The sequence below is a fragment of the Artibeus jamaicensis genome, unplaced genomic scaffold, assembly GCF_021234435.1.
Source record: "Artibeus jamaicensis isolate MK-2021 breed Jamaican fruit bat unplaced genomic scaffold, CSHL_Jam_final scaffold_666, whole genome shotgun sequence".
NCBI lineage: Eukaryota > Metazoa > Chordata > Mammalia > Chiroptera > Phyllostomidae > Artibeus > Artibeus jamaicensis.
In genome coordinates, this window is record NW_026522053.1 from 1,017,413 (window position 1) to 1,037,525 (window position 20,113).

Sequence of the window (20,113 nt, forward strand, 5' to 3'; positions counted from 1 at the left end):
CATTCTTTAAAATATTAATGCAAGTAAAACATTGGTATACTTATGGCATGTACTATGTACTCAACGAATATTATTTATATGGGGGGGCTAAAAAAACTGGTATTATCTTTTGGAGGGTGGGCCCCTTGTGGTATAGGCTTCCCCCACTGTTCTAGGAACCCATCTATGTCAGTGTACCAGCTGGTGAGAGGCTGCGTTTGGCTTCAGTGATTTTTTTTTAAGACTCTTTCAACACATTTGCCCATTTCATGATGGGTGATTTATGAGTGCACCTGCCCACCCTGCACTGAATGTTCAACAGTTTTTGAGCAAGATGGCATGTCCCTTGGTGCTCCACCCTCCCTATTCACCCGATCTTGCCCTGAGCGACTTTCTCTTGTTCCCTCAGATGAAAAAGGTCTTCAAAGGTAAATGTTTTGCTGATGTGAAATAGGTGAAACAAAAAATGGTAGAAGCACTAAAAGGCATCAAAATCAATGAGTTCAGAAATTTTTGAGCAGTGGGGAAAAAAATCTCAATAGGTATATTGCATCAAATGGACAGTACTTTGAAGGTGACTGAAGTTAAACATGTAAGCATAAATATGCAATTTTTTATAAATAAATTCTGGTTTTATGAGGGTCCTGCCTTATACATAATGTTTTCAAATTGGGATGAAAGGCTTAACACAGAAAACTGGTTTTTACCCACTCACATACTGTATTGGCTCCTGAAACATAAAATGCCCCCACCCCTTTATCTTTGTAGTAGTTCGTTTTCAGACAACTATCACAAAGCTTTCATTTGCATAACTGAATAATAACAACAATTTTAACTTGGGAGATAAGATAGTGTAGAGTTTAATCTTCAAACTTGATTGACTTGGAAGCATTTCTGTCAATATAAAAGATCTTATTTGGGGTGGTAGTGAAGTCAAGGCCAGTGCCTGAGCTGTACTTCCAGCTCATGGCCCAGTCGTAGTCCTGCTGCAGGCTTTGCTGCAGGGTGTTGGCTGCCTTCCTGTTGAGTGCCATGTTGGGCCTTCCAATCATGTCAGGGGTGTGGGTGAATGAAGGGGACAGATTTTTAAGGCCATCCATAAGTTTGAGAAACTTCAGTTTCTGTTTCTTATTGTCAAGACCAGCAGTATCCCATTGACCAAACTGAGTTCCCTGTGTTAATTAATGAGAAAAAAAGGAGTTATTTTCCACATTTTCAAATGAGCAAGCCCTTTCCTTTCCCTAACCCCAGTAGCACAGGGAGGATCCAGATGATTAAGTGCTCTCTATGTACCAGGTGCTGTACTCATCAACACATCAATCTTCTTTATTCTAACAAAAGTCCTATGAGTCCTAAGGGGACCCCCCCCCCAAAAAAAAACAAAAAAACCAGAATTATCTTCCAGAGGGCAGGCCCCTTGTTGTATAGGCTTCCCCTGTTAGGTAAGTGTTCTAGAAACACAGTATTGTGAAAGGCTACATTTGACTTCAGTGAATTTTTTTTAAGACTCACCATGTTTGCCAATTTCATGATGGGTGATTTACGAATGCACCTACCCACACTGCATTGAGTGTTTAGCAGATTTTGACTAGAAATGGCATAATCCCCCATGCCCTACCCATCCTATTCCCCCAGTATAGCCCTGAACAACCCTTTTTTACCCTGGATGAAAAATGTCCTCAAAGGGAAACATTTTGTTGGTGTGGAAGAGGTGATACCAAGAAAGCACTAAAAGGCATTAAAATTGATGAGTTCAAAAACTGATTTTAGCAGTGGAGAGAAAAAAAAAAGATTTGATAGGTGACTGAAGTTTAAACATGTAAGAATACACAATTTTGGGGGTAAGTACTGTTTTGGGGGGGTCCCCCCTTGTACTGTTATTACTCTCATTTTACTGATAAGGAAATGGAGATTTGCAGCTTAATAGGCACAAGCCTAATTTAGTGACCCCCAACAGAATTGCATCTCAAGCATAGCCAACACCAGAGTGCATCTTTCACACTCTGAGCTGTCTGCCTTACTCCATTTCCTCTAATTCATGGCAAATAGCATAGTACACCTCACCTCACCAGCTGGCCAGCCCATTTATCAGCCTAAGGTTTCTGTCAGCTGATGGTGGAAGAGAGCAGATGGCAGTTTGAAATGCACTTCTCTTCTAAGAAGCATCACATTTTATAGCAGGAAGGTAATAGAAGCCCAGAGAAGGGTCACAGAGCCAAGCCAGAGACTGAGCCAGACCAGAAACTTAGGGTTCTGATTCCTGTCCAGAGCATTCTACCACCCATGCATGAATCACTCATGTTAAAGAAAGTACAAGAGAGCCCCTCGGATCAGTGGCCTAAGAAAAGTCCCCATTCCTTCCAGTGTCTGAAGGAGAAGCAAGATATGCAGCTCCCCAAACTATGACTGAAGTCATGCAGACCAGGATGAAAGAAATTAACTCGGGGCAAGCTCTGGCAGTGAGGGAGCTAGCTCCCAGGCTGGGGCAGACTTTACTGTCACTCGGCTCCTCATGCTCCAGGAGAAGGGTAGGGTCTAGGATACTAAGTGCACGATCTCAAAGAGCTTCAGCATCAAACTTACTGTCCACTTCTGGGTTTCAGAAGCTTCTGTTTTGCCTGACTCACGATCGATCTCTTCTTGCAAAGCCTTTCGCCTCACCTGAGCAATGGGGAGGAAAGAAAAAAAGAAATGAGATACAAAGTTTTTCTTTGACAGGAAAGAAAGCAGCTTTACTCTGCTGCAACCTAGGGCAGGCATTTGTTTAAAGCAGCCTGTAAGCATCTTGAGGGCTGTAATACCTTGTCCTAAAAAATGGACAGGCCTCATTTATTCTTGCTTAGCCATTCCTTAAGGATGTATTTTAAAGAGGTAGGTCCAAGACAGTGGCATAGGAGGAGGCTGAGGTAGCCCCTCCCAGGGACACAGAGAATGTACACCTATACTTGGAGCAATTCCTCCTGAGAAACAACTGAGGACCAAATGAACTGCTTCTGCACAACAATCAAGAAACAGAAAGACATAGAGAATGCTGGGGAACTGTGAGACCTCTCTGGGACCTGAGGGAACTCTCAAGGACAGGAGGAACTGGTGACTGCCACTGTTTACATTTCCTTTGCACTTGGATAGTGGGCAGGATCTCTATCCAGGTGCTCTGGTTCACTGGCAGGGCATCCATAGTGCAAACCCAGCAAAAACTTCAAACAAGAAAAGGAGGACACCACAGTGTATACACATATAAGTGGCCCCACAACCTTGAGATTGGTCCAGCAGGTACATCAGGGTACTGTTGCATGTACCCACTGGGTGGTCTGTGCATTCAGAGCTCCTCCTCCTGGGGAGCAGAGCTAGCAAAATTATGCAGCATTTGTTAGCAAAATTATGCAGCATTTGTTCACAGAGCTGTCCTGCCAAGAAAAGTACAGAACAGTAGGGTGCTGGAGAGTGCAGAACTAGCAAAACTGCAGTATTTGCTCACAGTGCTATCCTGCCTGGAGACAGTATGGAACTAGCTGAGTGATACAGTGTGTGCACACAGGCTGCCCTGTCCAGAGAAAGTGCAGAACTAGTAGGGTGCTGCCATGTGCACACCAGAACAGCCCTAGTCAGACCCAGCTTGTGCAGCAGACAACTAAATTATCAGCGAGTGCCATAGGCATACTGGGTAGCCACACACAGCTCAGGAGGGCAAAGAAGCAGGCACTGACTAGGGTGCCACACCAGGACCCCACAATCTGGCCAGGCAATAATCACTGTGCACACCCAACTTGACTACAGCAAGCCTGCCAAAACAATCCAGCACAGTCTACACAGGCTGCTTTTTCAAGATTGGGAGGGAGAACTATTTCATCTAACTCATAAGAATAAACACAAAGTGAAACAAAATGGGAGGTAGAAAATATGTTCCAAATGAAGGAATGAGAAAAATTCTAATGAAATGGAGATAAGTAATTTACCTGATAAAGAATTCAAAGAAATAATCATAAGGATGCTCAACAAATTTTGGGGTAGAATAGAGGAACTCAGAACACTTTAAGAAATACTTTAAACTTGGAGATGAAGAATGTAATAACTGAAATCACTAGTGCATTAGAGGGAACTGACAGCAGAATAGATCAGCAAACAAGAAGACCAAATAGTGGAAATAACTCAATGAGAACAGCAAAATGAAAAAAAAGATTTTTAATATGCCCTGGCCAAGAGCTTAGTTGGTTAGAGAGTTGTCCTGATACACCAAAAGGGGTCAATCTCCAGTAAGTACACATGTGAGAAGCAACCAATGAATGCATAAATAAGTGGAATAACAAATTGGTGTTTTTGTTTCTTTCTCTCCCCACTTTCTCCTCCTTCCCCCCTCTCTAAAATAAATTTCAAAAAAATTTAAAAAAAACTTTTTAAATGAAAATAGTATAAGGGACCTATGGGACAAAATCAAGCACTTTAACATTCACATCTTAAGGGTTACAGAAGAAGAGACAGAAAAAGAGGCAGGAGACATCTGAAAACATAATGGCTGAAAAGTTTCCTAATCTAGGGAAGAAAAGGGATATCCAGAACCACAAGGCAGATAGTTCCAAAAAAGATGAACCTAAAGAGGCCCACACTAAGACATATTGTAATTAAAATGACAAAAGTTAAGGATAGAAAGACAATCTTGGAGGCAGCAAGAAGGAAACAGCAGTCAAATAAAAGAGAACCAAAAAAGATATAATCTGATTTCCTAACAGGAACTTTACAGGGTAGAAGGGACTAGCAGAAAACATATAAAGTGCAGAAAGAAAGGAATCTATAACCTAGAATACTATACTGGCAGATCATTATTCAGAGCTGAAGGAGAAAGAATTTCCCAGACAAGCAAAACCCAAAAGAGTTAACCACCACTTGATCAGCTTTACAAGAAACATTAAAGGGTCTTCTCCAAAGATTTTATTTTTTAGAGAGAAGTGAAGAGAGGGAGAAAGAAAGGGACAGACATGTCAATGTGAAAGAGAAACATCTATCAGATGATTTCATATAAGCCCTGACTCGGGACGGAACCTGCAACCCAGGCATGTGCCCTGACCAGGGTTTGAACTAGCAACCTTTTGCCTTGTGGGATGACACCCAATCCATTGAGCCACACTGGTAAAAGCTAAAGGGTCTTCCTTATGCAGATTTTAAAAAGGCCATAACCAGATATAAGAAAATACAGGAAAGAAAAAAAGATGTCATTGCTAAAGACAAATATACAATAAATACAGTGAATCAACCACTTAAGCAAATGTGAAAGTTAAAAGACAAAAGTAGTAAAATTAACTTACAATAGTCATTACATACACAAAAAAACAAAACGTCAAAAACAAAGACTAGAGTATGGAGTAAAAGTGCAGTGCTTTTAGAATGTGTCTGAACTTAAAAGCCTATCAGCTTAAAATGATTGCTATAAATAGACGAGAGAGAGAGAGTGTACACACACACACACACACACACACACACACACACACACACACATAAAATCTTCAACTCATGGTAACCACAAAACAAAAACCTATAAAAATACTGAGAAAAATAAAGAGAAAGAAACCCAAACAAAACACTGAAGTAAACCAGCACATTAGAGATAAAGAGAAGAAAAAGACAAGAACACAAAAAGAAACAAAAAAAACCCAATTAACAAAATGTCAAGAAGCACATGGTTATAAATAATTAAGTGTAAATGGACTAAATGCTCCACTCAAATAACATTAGGTGGCAGAATGGAGTAGAATAAAAAAAGACCTGTCTCTATGCCAACTAAAAGAGACTTGCTTTAGATTGAAAGACACAGACTGAAAAGTGGAGGTATGGCAAAAGATATTACATGCAAGTAGAAGTGAAATGAAAACTGGGATAGCAATACTCATGTCGCACAAAATTAACTTGAAGACAAAAAATATAAAAAAGACAAAGGCAGATGTTACATAATGATAAACTGTCAATCCAAGAAGAGGATATAACAATTCTAAATATCGACATACCCAATATAGAAGCACCTAAGTATATAAATTAAATATTAATTGACATAAAGGCAGAAGTTAACAGTAATACTATAATAGTTGGCTGGGGACCTTAATACCCCTACTTACCTCAATGGGTAGATCATCCAGACAAAAATTTCGTAAAGGACACAATGGCCTTAAATAACACATCAGAATAAAGTAAGTTAATAGCCATTTACAGAACATTTAGTCCCCAAAGGGCATATTATACTTTTTTTCCAGTGCACATGGACCATTCTTGAGGATACAGCACATATTAGGCCACAAAACAAGTCTCAATAAATTCAATAAAACAAATTACATCAAGCATATTTGCTCACCACAATGGCACGAAACCAGAAATCAAATGCATGAAGAAAACTGAAAAACAGAAATTCATGTAGGTTAAATACCATGACATCAAACAACAACTGGATCAAAGTGGTAATCTAAAATACCTGGAGACAAATGAAAACAAAACTTTCAAAAGTTTATGGGAAGCAGCAAAAGCAGGACTAAGAGGGAAGTTAATCGCTATACAGGCCTACAAAAAGAAACTCAAAGTATCCCAAGTTACTAACTTTTCACCTAAGGAACTAGAAAAAGAAAAACAAACAAAACCCAAATTTTCAGAGTAGAAATAAAATAAAGACTAAAAATAGGAGGCTCAAGATGGCAGATGAGTGAAAGAAAGCCACAGTAAACACCTCCCAGGACCAATCTGGATTACAACTAAATTGTGGAGAAATCACTAGGAATAAACACTGACCAATAGCAAGACATAAGCCTTATAACCTGGGAAAAACAGAAAAATCAGCTTCAGTACAACCTGTCTGGTAAGGAGTGCAGTGGTGAATCAAGAGGGCTGGCCAAGTGCAAACAGGTGGCAGCACTGGTGGGGTAATTAACCAACTGGTTGGATCCCCAGCTTAGGGCACCAGAGCCTAAAAAGTAAACAGACAACAAACATTGACCAATAGTGGAGGGTTGCTCTCTGCCAGAGACAGATGGCTGGAGACACAGATGTTTAAAGGGCCAACACAAATTTTCATTTGTAGTCACCTACCCTGGGATCTGGCAAAGGGAGGGGCAGAGTAGGTCAGAGACACCTGAGGAGACTAGGGATGGAACCTTTGGGGAGAGAACTGAGAAAGCAGCTACTCGGATCCCAGTGCTGAGTTATCACCCATACAGCAGCAGCCATCCTACTCAGGCAGACCACTCCCCTCTGAGTGGCAGCAGCCTTATAAGAAAAAAGCTCCAAGCCCAGGAGAGATTCTGTGCTGCCCTATGGGGCTTAGGCCTGACCGCTAGGTGCAGAGTGACTACATCAACAACCAAAGGAGTCACCCACAGACAGTAATCCCTGGCAAAGGTGGAGCAGAGTGCACTAGAGACGCTTGAGGAGACACTCAGGACAGAGGCTTTGGAGAGAGAACTGAGAGAGTAGTTGCTGGGATCCTAATGCTGAGTTGTCACCCACAGGGCAGCACTAATGCTGCTCAGATAGACCACTCCACTCTGAGCAACAACAGTCTGAGGGAAAACAAGAGCCCTAACCCCAGAGAAATTGTGTCACCCTATGGGGCTTAAGCCTAACTGCTGAGTGAAGAGTGAATAGATCAACAACAGAAGGAGACAGTCCCTGGCAGTCTCTGAGCAGGCTGCCTAAGGTAAGACAGGGTCAACATCTGACGTCACCAGAGGCAGATCCAGAAAGCAAAAACAGTGGTAAGTACTACGGGCTACCAAGAAGAAATCCACTGTAGTCTTCTCGATGTGTGATACTATCTTTCTTGAATAGCTTTTCAACATTTACTTCTTGACCATCAAGTGTACATATATTAAGTCACTAGATTTCACACTATAGCCTATTTCTCTCCTTTCTCATAATAGTCTTAATCCCTTTACAACTTTATTAATACCGGATGTGGGTTTGTTTCCTGAGCTCCGTGGATTTGTTCTGATAGCACCTGCACAACAGCATATAAGATGTCATGGGTGGAGTGACCCTCAGTAAACCAGCTGCATGGAAGTACCCACTAAAGAACAACATAACAAAAATAAAACCCAGTTACATCCAGAGAGTCAACATAAACTGTATAAAGAGCATCCCAATATAATCAAGTTCAGGAAATCAAGGAGACTGCATGACTGAACCTCAAAGGTCTCCTACCATACAACTTCACATCACAAACTAAGAGAGTCAGAACAGATCATTTTAAGAAGCAGAGGCTAACAAGAAGAGTCTCACCAACAATGGGAAGGGAAAGAAACAAACCCCAAACAAAAGGAAAGGAGGAAGCCTCAGAAAGAATGCTAAATGAAATACAGGCAAGTCAACTAGCAGATATTGAGATCAAAGCAATGGTTATAAGGAAGCTCAATGAGCTCAAAAAGAATTCTCAAAAACTACAGGGAAACTATGGGGAACTTACTAGAAAGTGTATCAACATGAAAAAGAAAATAGAAACTATCAACAAGAGATGAGGAAATGTAGAATACAATTTCTGAATTAAAGAACACAGGAGAAGGAATCAAAAGCAGGCTAGATGAAGTAGAGGATCAAATCAGCAAGCTGGAAGAAAAGGTAGGCCAAAAACTCCCAGAAAGACTAAGAAAAGGAAAAAAAACTCCATAAGAAAGAAAAGGTGTTAAGTAAACTTCAGGACAACATGGAACATATTAGTATCTTTATAATAGGGATACAGAAGGAGAAAAAGTGCAAAACACAGAAAAACTGTTTGAAAAAGTAATAATGGAAAACTTCCTTAATTTGATGAAAGAAAAAGTCACAGAAATGCAGGGAGCACAGAGGGTCCCAATCAAGAGGAACCCAAAGAGGCCCACTCCAACGTACACCATAATTAAAATGGCAAAATTCCAAAACAAAGAGAGAATCTTAAAGACAGCAAGGAAAAAACAGGAAGTAACATACAAGGGAGCCCTGGTAAGAGTAGCAGCTGACTTCTCAATGGAAATGCTCCAAGCCATATGGGAATGGCAAGGAATATTCCAAAGGATTAAAAACGAAGGCCTGCAACCAAGACTACTGTATCCAGCAAGGCTCTCAATCGAAATGAAGGCCAAATAAGCTTAGATGAAAGAAGCCTCAAAGAATATACCTCCTCCAATCAGCTCTGCAAGAGATGTTAAAGGGACTGTTTCAGGAAAGGAAAGAAAAAAGAAAGAGAGAGAAACACAGGTATAAAAAATGGCAATGAGTAAGTACCTATCAATAATAACCTTAAATGTAAATGGATTAAATGCTCCAATCAAAAGACACAGTATAGCTCAATGGAAAAGAAATTATGACCCACACATATGCTGCCTACAAGAGATCCACCTCAGAAAAAAAAACCCTACACACACTGAAAGTGAAGGGCTGGAAACAAATATTCTAAGCCAATGCACAGGGGAAAAAAAGCCAGGGTGGCAAAACTCTTATCAGACAAAGTAACTTTCAAAGCAGGGCCGTAAAAAGAGACCCAGAAGGTCACTTCATAATACTCAAGGAAGGGAAGAATCCATCAAGAAGACATAAACATTATTAATATATATGCACCCAACATAGGAGCACCTAAATGTATAAGGAAAATATTGGAGTACTTCAAGAAAGACATTGACAGCAACACAATTATAGTAGGGGATTTTAGCACCCTGCTGTCAAAAATGGATAGATCTTCCAAATAAAATATCAACAAAGATATTGCAGCACTGAACAATATCCTTGATCAAATGGACTTAACTGATATTTATAGAGAGAGTCTTTCATCCCAAAGAAGCAAAATGCACATTATTTTCAAATACACATGGAACAGTTCAAAGATAGGCCACACAATAGCACACAAAACAAGCTTCAACAAATTGAAGAAAATTGAAAATTTTCTCCAACCACAAGGGACTGTAACTAGAAACCAAATTCAGGGCAAAATCTCAAACCACTCAAACCTACAGAGACTGCATAGCACGCTATTAAACAATGAATGGGTTAAGAAGGAGATCAAGGAAGAAATAAAAAAATTTCTAGAAACAAGTGAAAATGAACTTGTAACTATACAAAACTTATGGGACATAGCAAACAGATCCCTGAGAGGGAAGTTCACAGCCATAAAACCTACCTAAAAAAGATAAAACATTTCAAATAAACAACCTAACCCTACACCTACAAGAACCAGAGGAACAACCACAAGACAGCCAAGAGCTGTCTTGGAGGAAGGAAATAACCAAGATCAGAGCAGAATTAAACAAGATAGAGACTAAATGCACAATTCTAAGGATCAATAAATTCGGCAGCTGGTTGTTTGAAAAGGCAAACAAAATCGACAAGCCTTTAAGCAGACCCATCAAGAAAAAAAAAAAAAGAGAGAGAAAGAGGATCCAAATAAACACAACCAGAACAAAAGAGGAGAGATTACAACTTGATACCACAGAAACACAAAGGACTGTAAGAAATTACTATGAAGAAGTATATGCCAAGAAATTTGAAAACCTTGATGAAATGGACAAATTTTTAGAAAAATATAATCTTCCAAAACTGAATGAAGAATCAGAAAGGCTGAACAGACCAATAACAGTTGATGAAATTGAAGCTGTGATAAAAAACTGTGGCACACAGCCCTGGCTGATATAGCTCAGTGGATTGAGCGCGTGCCTGTGAACAAAAGGATCACGGTTTGATTCCCAGTCAGGGCACATATCTGGGTTGCAGTCTAGTTCCTAGCAGGGGGCACGTGAGAGGCAACCATACATTGATATTTCCCTCTCTCCTTCCCTTCCCCTCTAAAGATAAATAAATAAAATCTTTTTTTAAAAACCCTAAAATTAAACACTCTAGCATAAAAACCTGGACTGGATGGCCTGGGCTGGATGGGTTGCACAGGAGAAATGGGTTTATCTCCAAAATATCTAAAGAACTGACACAACTCCACTTTAGGAAGACAAACAACCCAATTAAAAAATTGTGCTAAAAAATTCAGCCCATTCATTAATGGGCTAAGGACTTGAACAGACATGTCTCCAAGGAGGACATACAGATGGCCAATAGACATACGAAAAGACACTCGATGTCACTAATCATCAGAGAGAGCAGAGAGAAGCAATGAGACATCACCTGTCAGAATGGCTATTATCCATAAATCAACAAACAAGTGCTGGTGAGGATGTGGAGAAACAGAAACCTTAGAGCACTGCTGTGGGAATGCAGACTGGTGCAGCCACTCTGGAAAGCTGTATGGAGTTTCCTTAATAAAATTAAAATGGAACTGCTGCTTTACCCAGTGACCCCACTTCTGGGAATATATTCTAAGAATCCTTAACACCAATCAGAATATATGCATGCTGATGTTCACAGCAGCATTATTTACAATAGCCAAGATGGAAACAGCCCAGGTGTCCATTAGTAGATAAGTGGATAAAAAAGCTAAGGTACGTTCACATAATGGAATACTACTCTTACCCTTTGGAACAGCATGGATGGACCTGGACGGCATTATGCTAAATAAATCATATGGCATTATGCCATACGATTTCACTCATACATGGAATCTAATGAACACAATGAATAACAAACAAAACAGAAACAGACTGAGAGAACAGACTGACAGTTGTCAAAGGAGAGGGGTGTTGTGGGGCTGGGTGAAAAAGTGAAGAGATTATGCTATTTAAAAAGTCATATTTACAGAAAACAGTATGGTGATTACCAGAGGGAAAAGGGGTATGGGGAGGTAGAGGATGGTAAAGGGGGGATAAATGGTGATGGAAGGAGACTTGACTTGGAATGGTGAACACACAATATACAGATGATATATTATAGGACTGTACACCTCAAACCCATATAATTTTATTAACCAATGTCAACCCAATAAGTTTTTAAAAAATTGGCAGAGGACATGAATAGACACTTCTCCAAAGAAAACGTACAGATAGCCAACAAATACTAGAAAAGATGCTCAATATCACTAATCATCAGGAAAGTTCAAATTAAAATCACAATGAAATATCACCTCACACCTGTCAAAATGAGTATCATCAATAAAAAACAGACAAGTGTTGGTGAGAATGTGAAGAAAAGGGAACCCTTGTGCACTGTTGGTGGGAATGCAGGTTGGTGCAGCCAATATTGAAAACAGTATCGAGGTTCCTCAAAAAATTTAAAAATAGAACTACTTTATGACCCAATGGTTCTACATATTGGTATTGAAAGAAATCCAAAACACTCATTAGAAAAGGGTACATATATGCACCCCTATGTTCACTGTAGTGTTACTTACAATAGCCAAGATATGGAAGCCATGCAAATGCTCGTCAATAGATGAGTGGATAAAAATGCTGGGTACACAAATGAAATGAAATATTACTCATCCATAAACAGAAGTAAATCTTACCATTTGCAACAATAGGGATAGACCTAGAGGGTATATAAGTCAGAGAAAAACAAATACCGTGAATTCCCTTACATGGGCATGTGGAATCTAAAAACTTAAACAAGTAAGACAGAAATAAACTATAGAAAACAAACTGATGTTCACCAGAGGCGAACAGTGTTGGAGGGCTGGGTGAAAAAGGTGATAGGGTTAAGAAGTGCAAATTGCCAGTTACAGAACAGTATAAGCACAGCAAAGGGAATGTATGTAGTCAATAATATTGTTATAGCTATGTATAGTGCCAGATGGGTACAAGACTTATCAGGGTGATCACTTCGTAAGTTATACAAATGTCTAATCATTATGTTGCACACCTAGAACTGAAATAATATTGTATGTTGACTGTAACTAAAAAATTAATTCATAAAAAATACATTTTTAAAAAACAAAATTACACATAAAGCTAGAAGGGATTACACATAAAGCTTTGAGGTGTACAGTCCTATAATATATCATCTGTATATTGTATTTTTGATAAATCTAGAAGAATATATCAACAAAGGGTTAACAGTGATTATTAGGGGATAGGATTTCAGGTTCCTTTTTTTTTTTCCTTTCAATTTTATAACAGTGAACTTAGGAAAGACAGAGGGAGAGGTGAGACAGAAAACACTCACAGTGAGGTATTCTCTATTATGCAAAATGGTTAGAAATTTTCTCAGAATTGTAAAATATTAAATAGGCACAAATAGAAAAGCCAAGAGGTTATTTGTGGGCCCTGTTCACATGAAGTTAAAGAGTCTGATGACTCAGGGTCATAGTATCTCACTGAGTCCTGAGTGGCTGCGCATACTTGGGAACCGAGCTGAGGAAGAGGAGCATGGGTCCTGGATGGGTCAGAGCAGCCTGGCTATTTACTGTTGCCCTGACAAACTGCATGACCATGACCTATAGGAGAATGGGGAGTTCCCCTTTCCTGGGGCCTGTGTTTTGCCAGGCTCTGGACAATGCTGTCAGTGTCATCCCATTTTGATTTTCTCAGCCCCACTAAGATGGCCTTTCCTCCAGGGAGAGTCCCCCAGGGCCCCGAAGGCATTTGTAGGCCTCCCTCCTCATACTGGGCTTTCTTATAAGTACTCACTAGTTTTCTCTTCCTCTCCTGGAAAAGCCCCATGAGACAGAAGCCATCCCACATCACACACTATTCTCTCCAGAAATTACTTGTTTGCAGAGCATGAGGAGGCTGGGGAGGAGGATGGGCTGGGCGTGGAGCACAGTACAGTGAAACTGGGACTCACAGCAGGGGCACGCAGCCTATTTCCCCAGGTGGGCTGAGATAGGGCAGCCCTTGGCCTCCCTTGCCCCCCAGCCAATCGCTGGCAAGGATGTCCCGGCAGGTGGCTTTTTGTCTCTGGCCTTTTGCCCACTGGGCCAGAGCCACTGGTCTGGGATTGCTCAGTGGCCAATGGCTGTAATAAGGCCAGAAGAAAGCATACATGCTGGTCTTGCTCCTGGTACTGGTGCAGCTGTACTACTCCTTACTTTTATTATATCTCCTCCCTCTATCCTCTCAAAGTGGATAAGCTCCCATAGAGAAAGCACTTACCGGGGATCTGGGCTTGAAAGAAATAGAAGCCAGTGCACTACAGAACCACTTCTCTAAATGCTCCTGAATTGAAGCCAAGAGGTGACAACCTGTGGGCCTGGTTGAGCATGTGTTCTCTGCCCTGGCTTTAGGTCTCGGGGACATGCCCCTTTCTCCCCACTGCAGTGGCTACAGGAAGGAAAGCTTTAGCCTAAGGTTCTTAAATAACCAGATGGCCCCTCAGCCAATAACATGGCAGTGAAGGGCTCTCCCACCATGAAGTGAATAAGGTCACAGAATTCTCTGCCATGGGAGATGCGCCACAGAATCTGGACTGGTGGCTTTTGGAGTCCCGGGCCCTTCTGAGACCAGGATCTTGTGGCCTGATAGGAGGGGAGCAGCAAGACAAAATGTGAGGGGGATGAAGACCTGGGTCATACCTGGTCTATGGGTGCCTCATCCATGTTGCCTTTCTTTTCCAACACCACCTCTAAGTCTGTGTCAGGCTCCTACACAGGAGAGCAAAGGGAGCAAAAGTCAAGCATAGGCCCTCTGCCCAAGCAGCCCTGTAAGGTAAGATCATGACAAAGTCCAGAAAAGACCCAAGAACCTAGCAGCACCCCAAACTCCATCACCTACAGAATATCTGACATCCTTTCTCTTCTGATTCTCCTCAAAACTGTGGCATGCACCTATTTGACAGATGAAGAAACTAAGGTTCAGAAAGGTGAAGTGGCTATCATGTGGTAACCCCCCTAGCTCAGGGGTAGTGCTGACACTAACTCAAGTCTCCTGATTCAGGCTAAGGGCATGACTTTTCCCAACACTACTCATCTGACTTCCCACGGTAATGCCAAACCAACAGAGGAGAAACATACGGTCCCACTGATAGTAGAGGTGAGGAGGGGGGACAGGATGGCAAGGACCAGGAAATGCAGAGGTGAACTCAGGCCTCTGATTGGTGTGGGGAACTGGCCTGCCAGCAAACCCAAACCTACCCAATTCTCTCCTCCACACTGCTCAACTGCACTCCCTAGTCACTGCCTTCTCTCCTGCCTGGAAAACTACGGGTCTCTAACTCCTGCTTCCTCACCCTCCCATTCTATGAGTAGCTCAGGTGAGCTTTAGAAATTCAATCAGAATACACTGTACACCTTAAATGTACATAATTTTATGTTAATTTTATCTTTAAAAAAACCCTCAATCAGACCATGTCACCTCACTCCCCAAAACACTCCTAGGGCTCTCATCTTGCTTACATAAAATCCAGGCTTCTGTGGTCTCTATAGTTCTCTGTCACTGTCACCCAGTTCTCCCCATCCCAGACTATTTGCTCCTCCCAGGGCCTCTGTACCTGCTGCTCTATCTGCCTAATTGACCAAGGCCCCTCACATATCTCAGCTGTCATGGGCCATCCTCTCTGGGCCTGCCTTAACTATGGAAGCTTACATGGGCCACACTCTCTCACTGGCTTCAGACATTGAGGACTCTCTGATGGTGAGGCCTCAAACTGGCCACTTTCCCTTTAGTAATGACAACTGCCACATTTCACTTATTCCCAGAGGCTCTGTTCTCTAACATAATCTGGGAAGACCTTGAAGACATGCATATATTTCAGGGGCTGCTCTGGTAGGCTGAGTCCCTGTCACAGCTGTTAAGCAGAGGGGAAATGACTACCTTTCACTGGGTTCTTGGCAGAAGGGATTCTAGATTCTGAAGAGTTGGGCTCCAAAACCTCTGGTGTTCCTCCTAAACCCCAAAGGTTTCTGAATAAAGGAGGAAATTGGTGAAATCCAGTCTAATCGTGGACCAGAGCAGACCTGGGAAAAATCCTGGATGCAGAAATACATCTTGTGAGCATCCCTATAATCCCCAACTACATCTGGTAGAGCTGAGCACAGGCCACATAAACACCTTGATCTAACTCCAGATCTGTCCTTCAGTCAGTATTAACTGAGCCACTTCCTCTTGTGCCAGACCCACCCCTCAGTAGTTAAACGTGTCAATAAATCCCTTTTCTGGCTTAAGTCGTTTAAATAGAGTTCTTTCAGCTGAAAAGTTGAGTTGCCCATGTGTGCACATGTACACATACATATACTCCCAACTTCCATCCTTATTCTCCCAAAGTAGAATCAACTTCTGAAGGACAACCTACCTCCTCCCAAGTTACTCCTGATACTTTGCTCTCTTTCCTTTTCTTTGTTCTTTTTCTCTTCAGAGCTGGCTCCTCAATGCCTGGCTGCCCTGCCTTTTTATTGGACTTCTTTTTCTTCTTTACAGGGGACTTGAGGCCATCTCCTATTGGGATGTATTCTGAAGTCTCAACTTTGACTGGCTTCTTTTTACTTCCTTTCCTAGGGCTGCTCTCCATAGACCTAAAGGGCTTGGGGTGGCTGAAGTGGGTGTCTCCCTCTGGGTGGATTTTCTTCTTCTTCATCTTCATGTTGTGTTCCCTGGGGCTCCCCTGCTTCCTTTTATGTGCCACACCTGCCTGTTCCTGGTCATACTTTCCCAATGAGCAAGCATGCAGATATCTGGCCTCGCTGATCCAAGTGTCCCTTACTGAGAAGGCTGTGGTTTTCTGGGCTTTTTCTTCCTTCTTGTATATTTTGAGCTTCTTGCCAACACTGGTCACTTCCTCCCTCTGTCTGGGGTCCAGGGAGGTCTTCATCCTCAAATCAGGGGACATAGCCAGAGGCCAAAAGGACTTCCTCTTCTTTTTCTTTTCCCCATTAAGGAACTCAGATGGACCAACAGCCTGTGTCCTGGGGCTGGAAGACTTCTCTGTCCACCTGGTACGTAACATGGTCTCAAGTTCTAGGTGCTCCTCACAGTACGTGCTGTGGCCCTTCTTTTTCTTCTTTTTTTTCTTTACTAGAGGCATCTCAGATACCTGCCCTTGGATCACACTCTTCATGGGTGATATGGCTCTTGTGGGACAGACTTCAGTGAAGTAACTGTTTCTGTTTACAACCAAGTACTGAGTCTCTGGTTCTCTAATCACTACCTTCTTCTTCTTGTTTTTTTCCTCTGGAAGCCTAAGGTTCAGGTCTCCTTTGTGGGTCTTGGTGATCATTCCTAAAAAAAAGAAGGGTATAAGTTATTCCTACACCAAACCACGTTGTGTACAATTCAACTAGGTATTGGCAAGAGTCATGTTTCTTTGAGTGGATGGTGTGGACAAACAAGCATGATTACACAGGAGCAAAGGGAAATATGAGCAAAGACACAGAATGGAGCTAACATTCAGACAGCCCCAGGTTGAAATCCAAACTGCTGCCTTACCTTAAGCCACTTGCCTATTCTCCCTGAGCCTTAATTTCCCCATCTGGAAAATGTGGGAAAACACCACTTCTCAAAGGGCTGTTGGAAAGAATAAATTGAGATAATCCATGGAAAGTGCTTGCTACATTGTTGACTCCTTTTCCTAACCCTTTTCCTCAAATCTCTAAGCCTAGAGATTCATTCTTCAGAAATTTACCAACTGCCTACCATGAGTACAACTGCAATCAAACAAGACAGACCAGGCACTGCCCTCCAGGGACTCACATTATACTGGATGAAGAGTACAGTATTCCTAATGTCAGTCCTTCTTGCTGACTCCCACCACTGCAGTGACTGTGGCACAATTAACCCGTAAGTCTGTTCATCTAAACAGTTATGCTTTGTGTCTAGAAATAATTCCTCCAACCTGCACCTAAGTGACTTATTCTTCTAATTACTTCCCTGTGTGGCAGTAATAAGACCAGCAGACAAGTATAGTGAGAGGAGCCCTATCTAGGCTACATAACACCTGGGTTCAAATGGTGATTCTGACATTCTTGCCTCATAGCTGCTGGCTTCTCTAGGCCTCACTTTCCCCATCCATAAAAGGAGAGTTGAACTAAATCAGAGGCAGGTGTGGGGGAGCAAGGAGGAGGACATCCAGCCTGCCTTTTTAAATTTTCAAATAAACTGCTAACATTTAATGACTGAAGATGACACAGAGCAACCTAGAGTGTCTAGCCTTTTACTTATTTATATTATTTTGGAAAATGTCAGGGAGGCACCTGTATGAAGAGGCTGGAGCCCTCAATACACTTCAGCTTCCAGCTGGGCTATTTCTCTCACCCTAGTCACCATCTCAGTTCCTGTTGCTCCCTGGATGACATGGAGATACTCAGGGAAACCAGAAACAAATATCCTCTAATAAAAGGTTTACACAGTGGGAGGGGAAGGTCAGGAGCTTCTCCATCTTGGAGTTCTCTTCAGCATCAGACCTGCCTCACTCTTAGCAGCCTCAAAGAACCAGGCCAGGCCTGAGGTAGAGCTCAAATTCATTCATAATTGCTCCAGAAGAGTCAAGGGAGCACCCACTCATTCACTCATGTCTTGTTTTCTGCTGTAGAGGCAGACTTTTGTGGGTTCAGTTTCAGACCACCATAATAAAGCGAGTATCACAATACAGCAAATAGCAATCGTTTGGCTGGTGGAGGGTTGTCTTCCATTTGTAAAAACACAATACCTGTGAGGTACAATAAAGTGATGCACAGTAAGACAAGGTCTGCTTGTACTCCCAGGGCCTAACCCTGTACCTGGCACATAGGTGTTAAAAATATGTACTCATTGAATGAGGGATGAACATTAAAGATACAAAGATTATGAGATAAAACACCTGCCATCAAAAAGCAAGCAGATGTGGGAGAGAAAGTGGTGTAATAACACAGATGATACAGGTGATAAAAGCAAGCACAGAGGTAATGTCAGGATAAGGGAGGTCTTCTAACCTAGACTACCAGTTGTCAGGAAACTTTCTGAAAAACAGTTTTCCACTGTGGGCAACTGCAGGGTGTTGGCACTAATCCCTGAGACAAAGGAACTGAAGGTGGTGGTGGGAGGCTGGGGGTATGTTGGTTTGAACAAATACTTTGAGATATTTAAGTGGAGATGTTACATGGACAGGTGGATATGTGGGTCTGAGGTTCAGAGGTGACTAGGCTGCCATGGGCAAAATATATAAAAGCCATATATTCCATGTATTTGGAATATATGGATAGTAATTAAGCGTTGGACAGAAACAGTCTGAAACAGAGCCTCAGAGAGTAGACTTTCAATGGGTGGGCAGAAAAAAAGTGCATGGCAAAGAAGAGGGAGAAGATACAAACCTGGAGAGGGTGGAGTCAAGGGAGCACAGAGTGCCTCAGATGGAGGAGTGGTCAACAGACCTGATTTGAAAAAAACAACAACAAAACAAAATAAAATAAAATAAACCAAGGGAAGATTGTTGTCAACTTAATCACCTTCTCCCCCCATTTCTGTCTTCAGAACACAGTAGCACCGATTCTCTTTAGCAATGAATATCCTCTTCAACCCTGCAACCCCAAATGTATTCACTCCAACAAGACAAAGTGAACCCAACTAAACTGTTGTGGCAGCCTCATGAAGGATGGTATGACTACACCATCTCAAAGACTTGCAAACTGAAGCTTGGAAACTTTGGAACCCAGGCCGAGACCTGGAGTCTGGGTTCTGCACAAGAGCACCAAGACCCCACTTCCACAACAGGATCACTAGCAGGAAGCAAGGGACCCAGTAGGCAAAGCTGGTCCCTCAAAGGCTCTGTTGAGCCCTGGCTGGTGTAGCTCAGTGGATTGAGCAGGGCCTGTGAAGCAAAGAGTTACTGGTTCGTTTCCCAGTCAGGGCACATGCCTGGGTTGCAGGCCAGGTCCCCAATAGGGGGCACATGAGTGGCAACCACACATTGATGTTTCTCTCCCACTCTTTCTCCTTCCCTTCCCCTCTCTGTAAAAATAAATAAATACAATATTTTTTTTAAAAAGGCTTTGCTGAGCCAAAGTTTCCACACAAACACACTGGGAAGAATCCAGCTGCGGGCCCCGCTACAAGAAGAGAACTTCCTGAAGGCGGAGGCCTCAAGCCAGGGCCAGGACATAGCGGAGACTGGAAAGAGAGAGATACGGCATGAACTTGAGAACGCAGGTCCTCCACTTTTCAATCTGTTCACTGTCCAAGTCCCCAAGCCCCATCTCCAGACCCCTCTCCGCCCTTCTAACGTTACACCAACCATTCTCACCTGCAGGTCAAACTTCTCCGATTCCCACACAAACCCACTCCGGCGTGACCCGGATATCAACTTCGAGTGGCTGGTCCGAAGTTCCAGAGCTCTGCATCTTCCGGGTCATGGGGGG

The 20,113-nt window shown here is 42.2% G+C and overlaps 1 protein-coding gene across 3 annotated transcripts; it reads right to left on the reverse strand.

Moving 5' to 3' along the window:
* Nucleotides 1–823: 823 nt before the first annotated feature.
* Nucleotides 824–20,098, reverse strand: KNOP1 (lysine rich nucleolar protein 1). Of its 3 annotated transcripts, XM_037163437.2 has the most exons (6): nt 19,999–20,097; nt 19,070–19,129; nt 16,081–17,003; nt 14,366–14,434; nt 2,563–2,640; nt 824–1,151 (listed from the first exon to the last, which is right to left on the reverse strand). In XM_037163437.2, the coding sequence occupies exons 3-6, from the start codon at nt 16,999–17,001 to the stop codon at nt 840–842; spliced, it is 1,380 nt and encodes a 459-aa protein (XP_037019332.2). In that variant the 5' UTR covers nt 17,002–17,003; nt 19,070–19,129; nt 19,999–20,097; the 3' UTR covers nt 824–839. The 3 variants fall into 3 exon arrangements, with proteins under 3 accessions (XP_037019332.2, XP_053515473.1, XP_037019333.2); XM_053659498.1 differs by lacking the exon at nt 14,366–14,434 and having other exon boundaries at nt 19,999–20,098; XM_037163438.2 differs by lacking the exon at nt 19,070–19,129 and having other exon boundaries at nt 19,999–20,071.
* Between the last annotated feature and the right edge of the window lie 15 nt (nt 20,099–20,113).

Excerpts from the sequence above, each read along its gene's own strand:
- KNOP1 (XM_037163437.2), bottom strand. The coding sequence starts at position 17,001 with ATGATCACCAAGACCCACAAAGGAGACCTGAACCTTAGGCTTCCAGAG. Across the intron at positions 2,641-14,365 it reads ATGAGGCACCCATAGACCAG|GTGAGGCGAAAGGCTTTGCA; the intron begins GTATGACCCAGG and ends CCCATTGCTCAG. Across the intron at positions 1,152-2,562 it reads CTGAAACCCAGAAGTGGACA|GGAACTCAGTTTGGTCAATG; the intron begins GTAAGTTTGATG and ends TAATTAACACAG.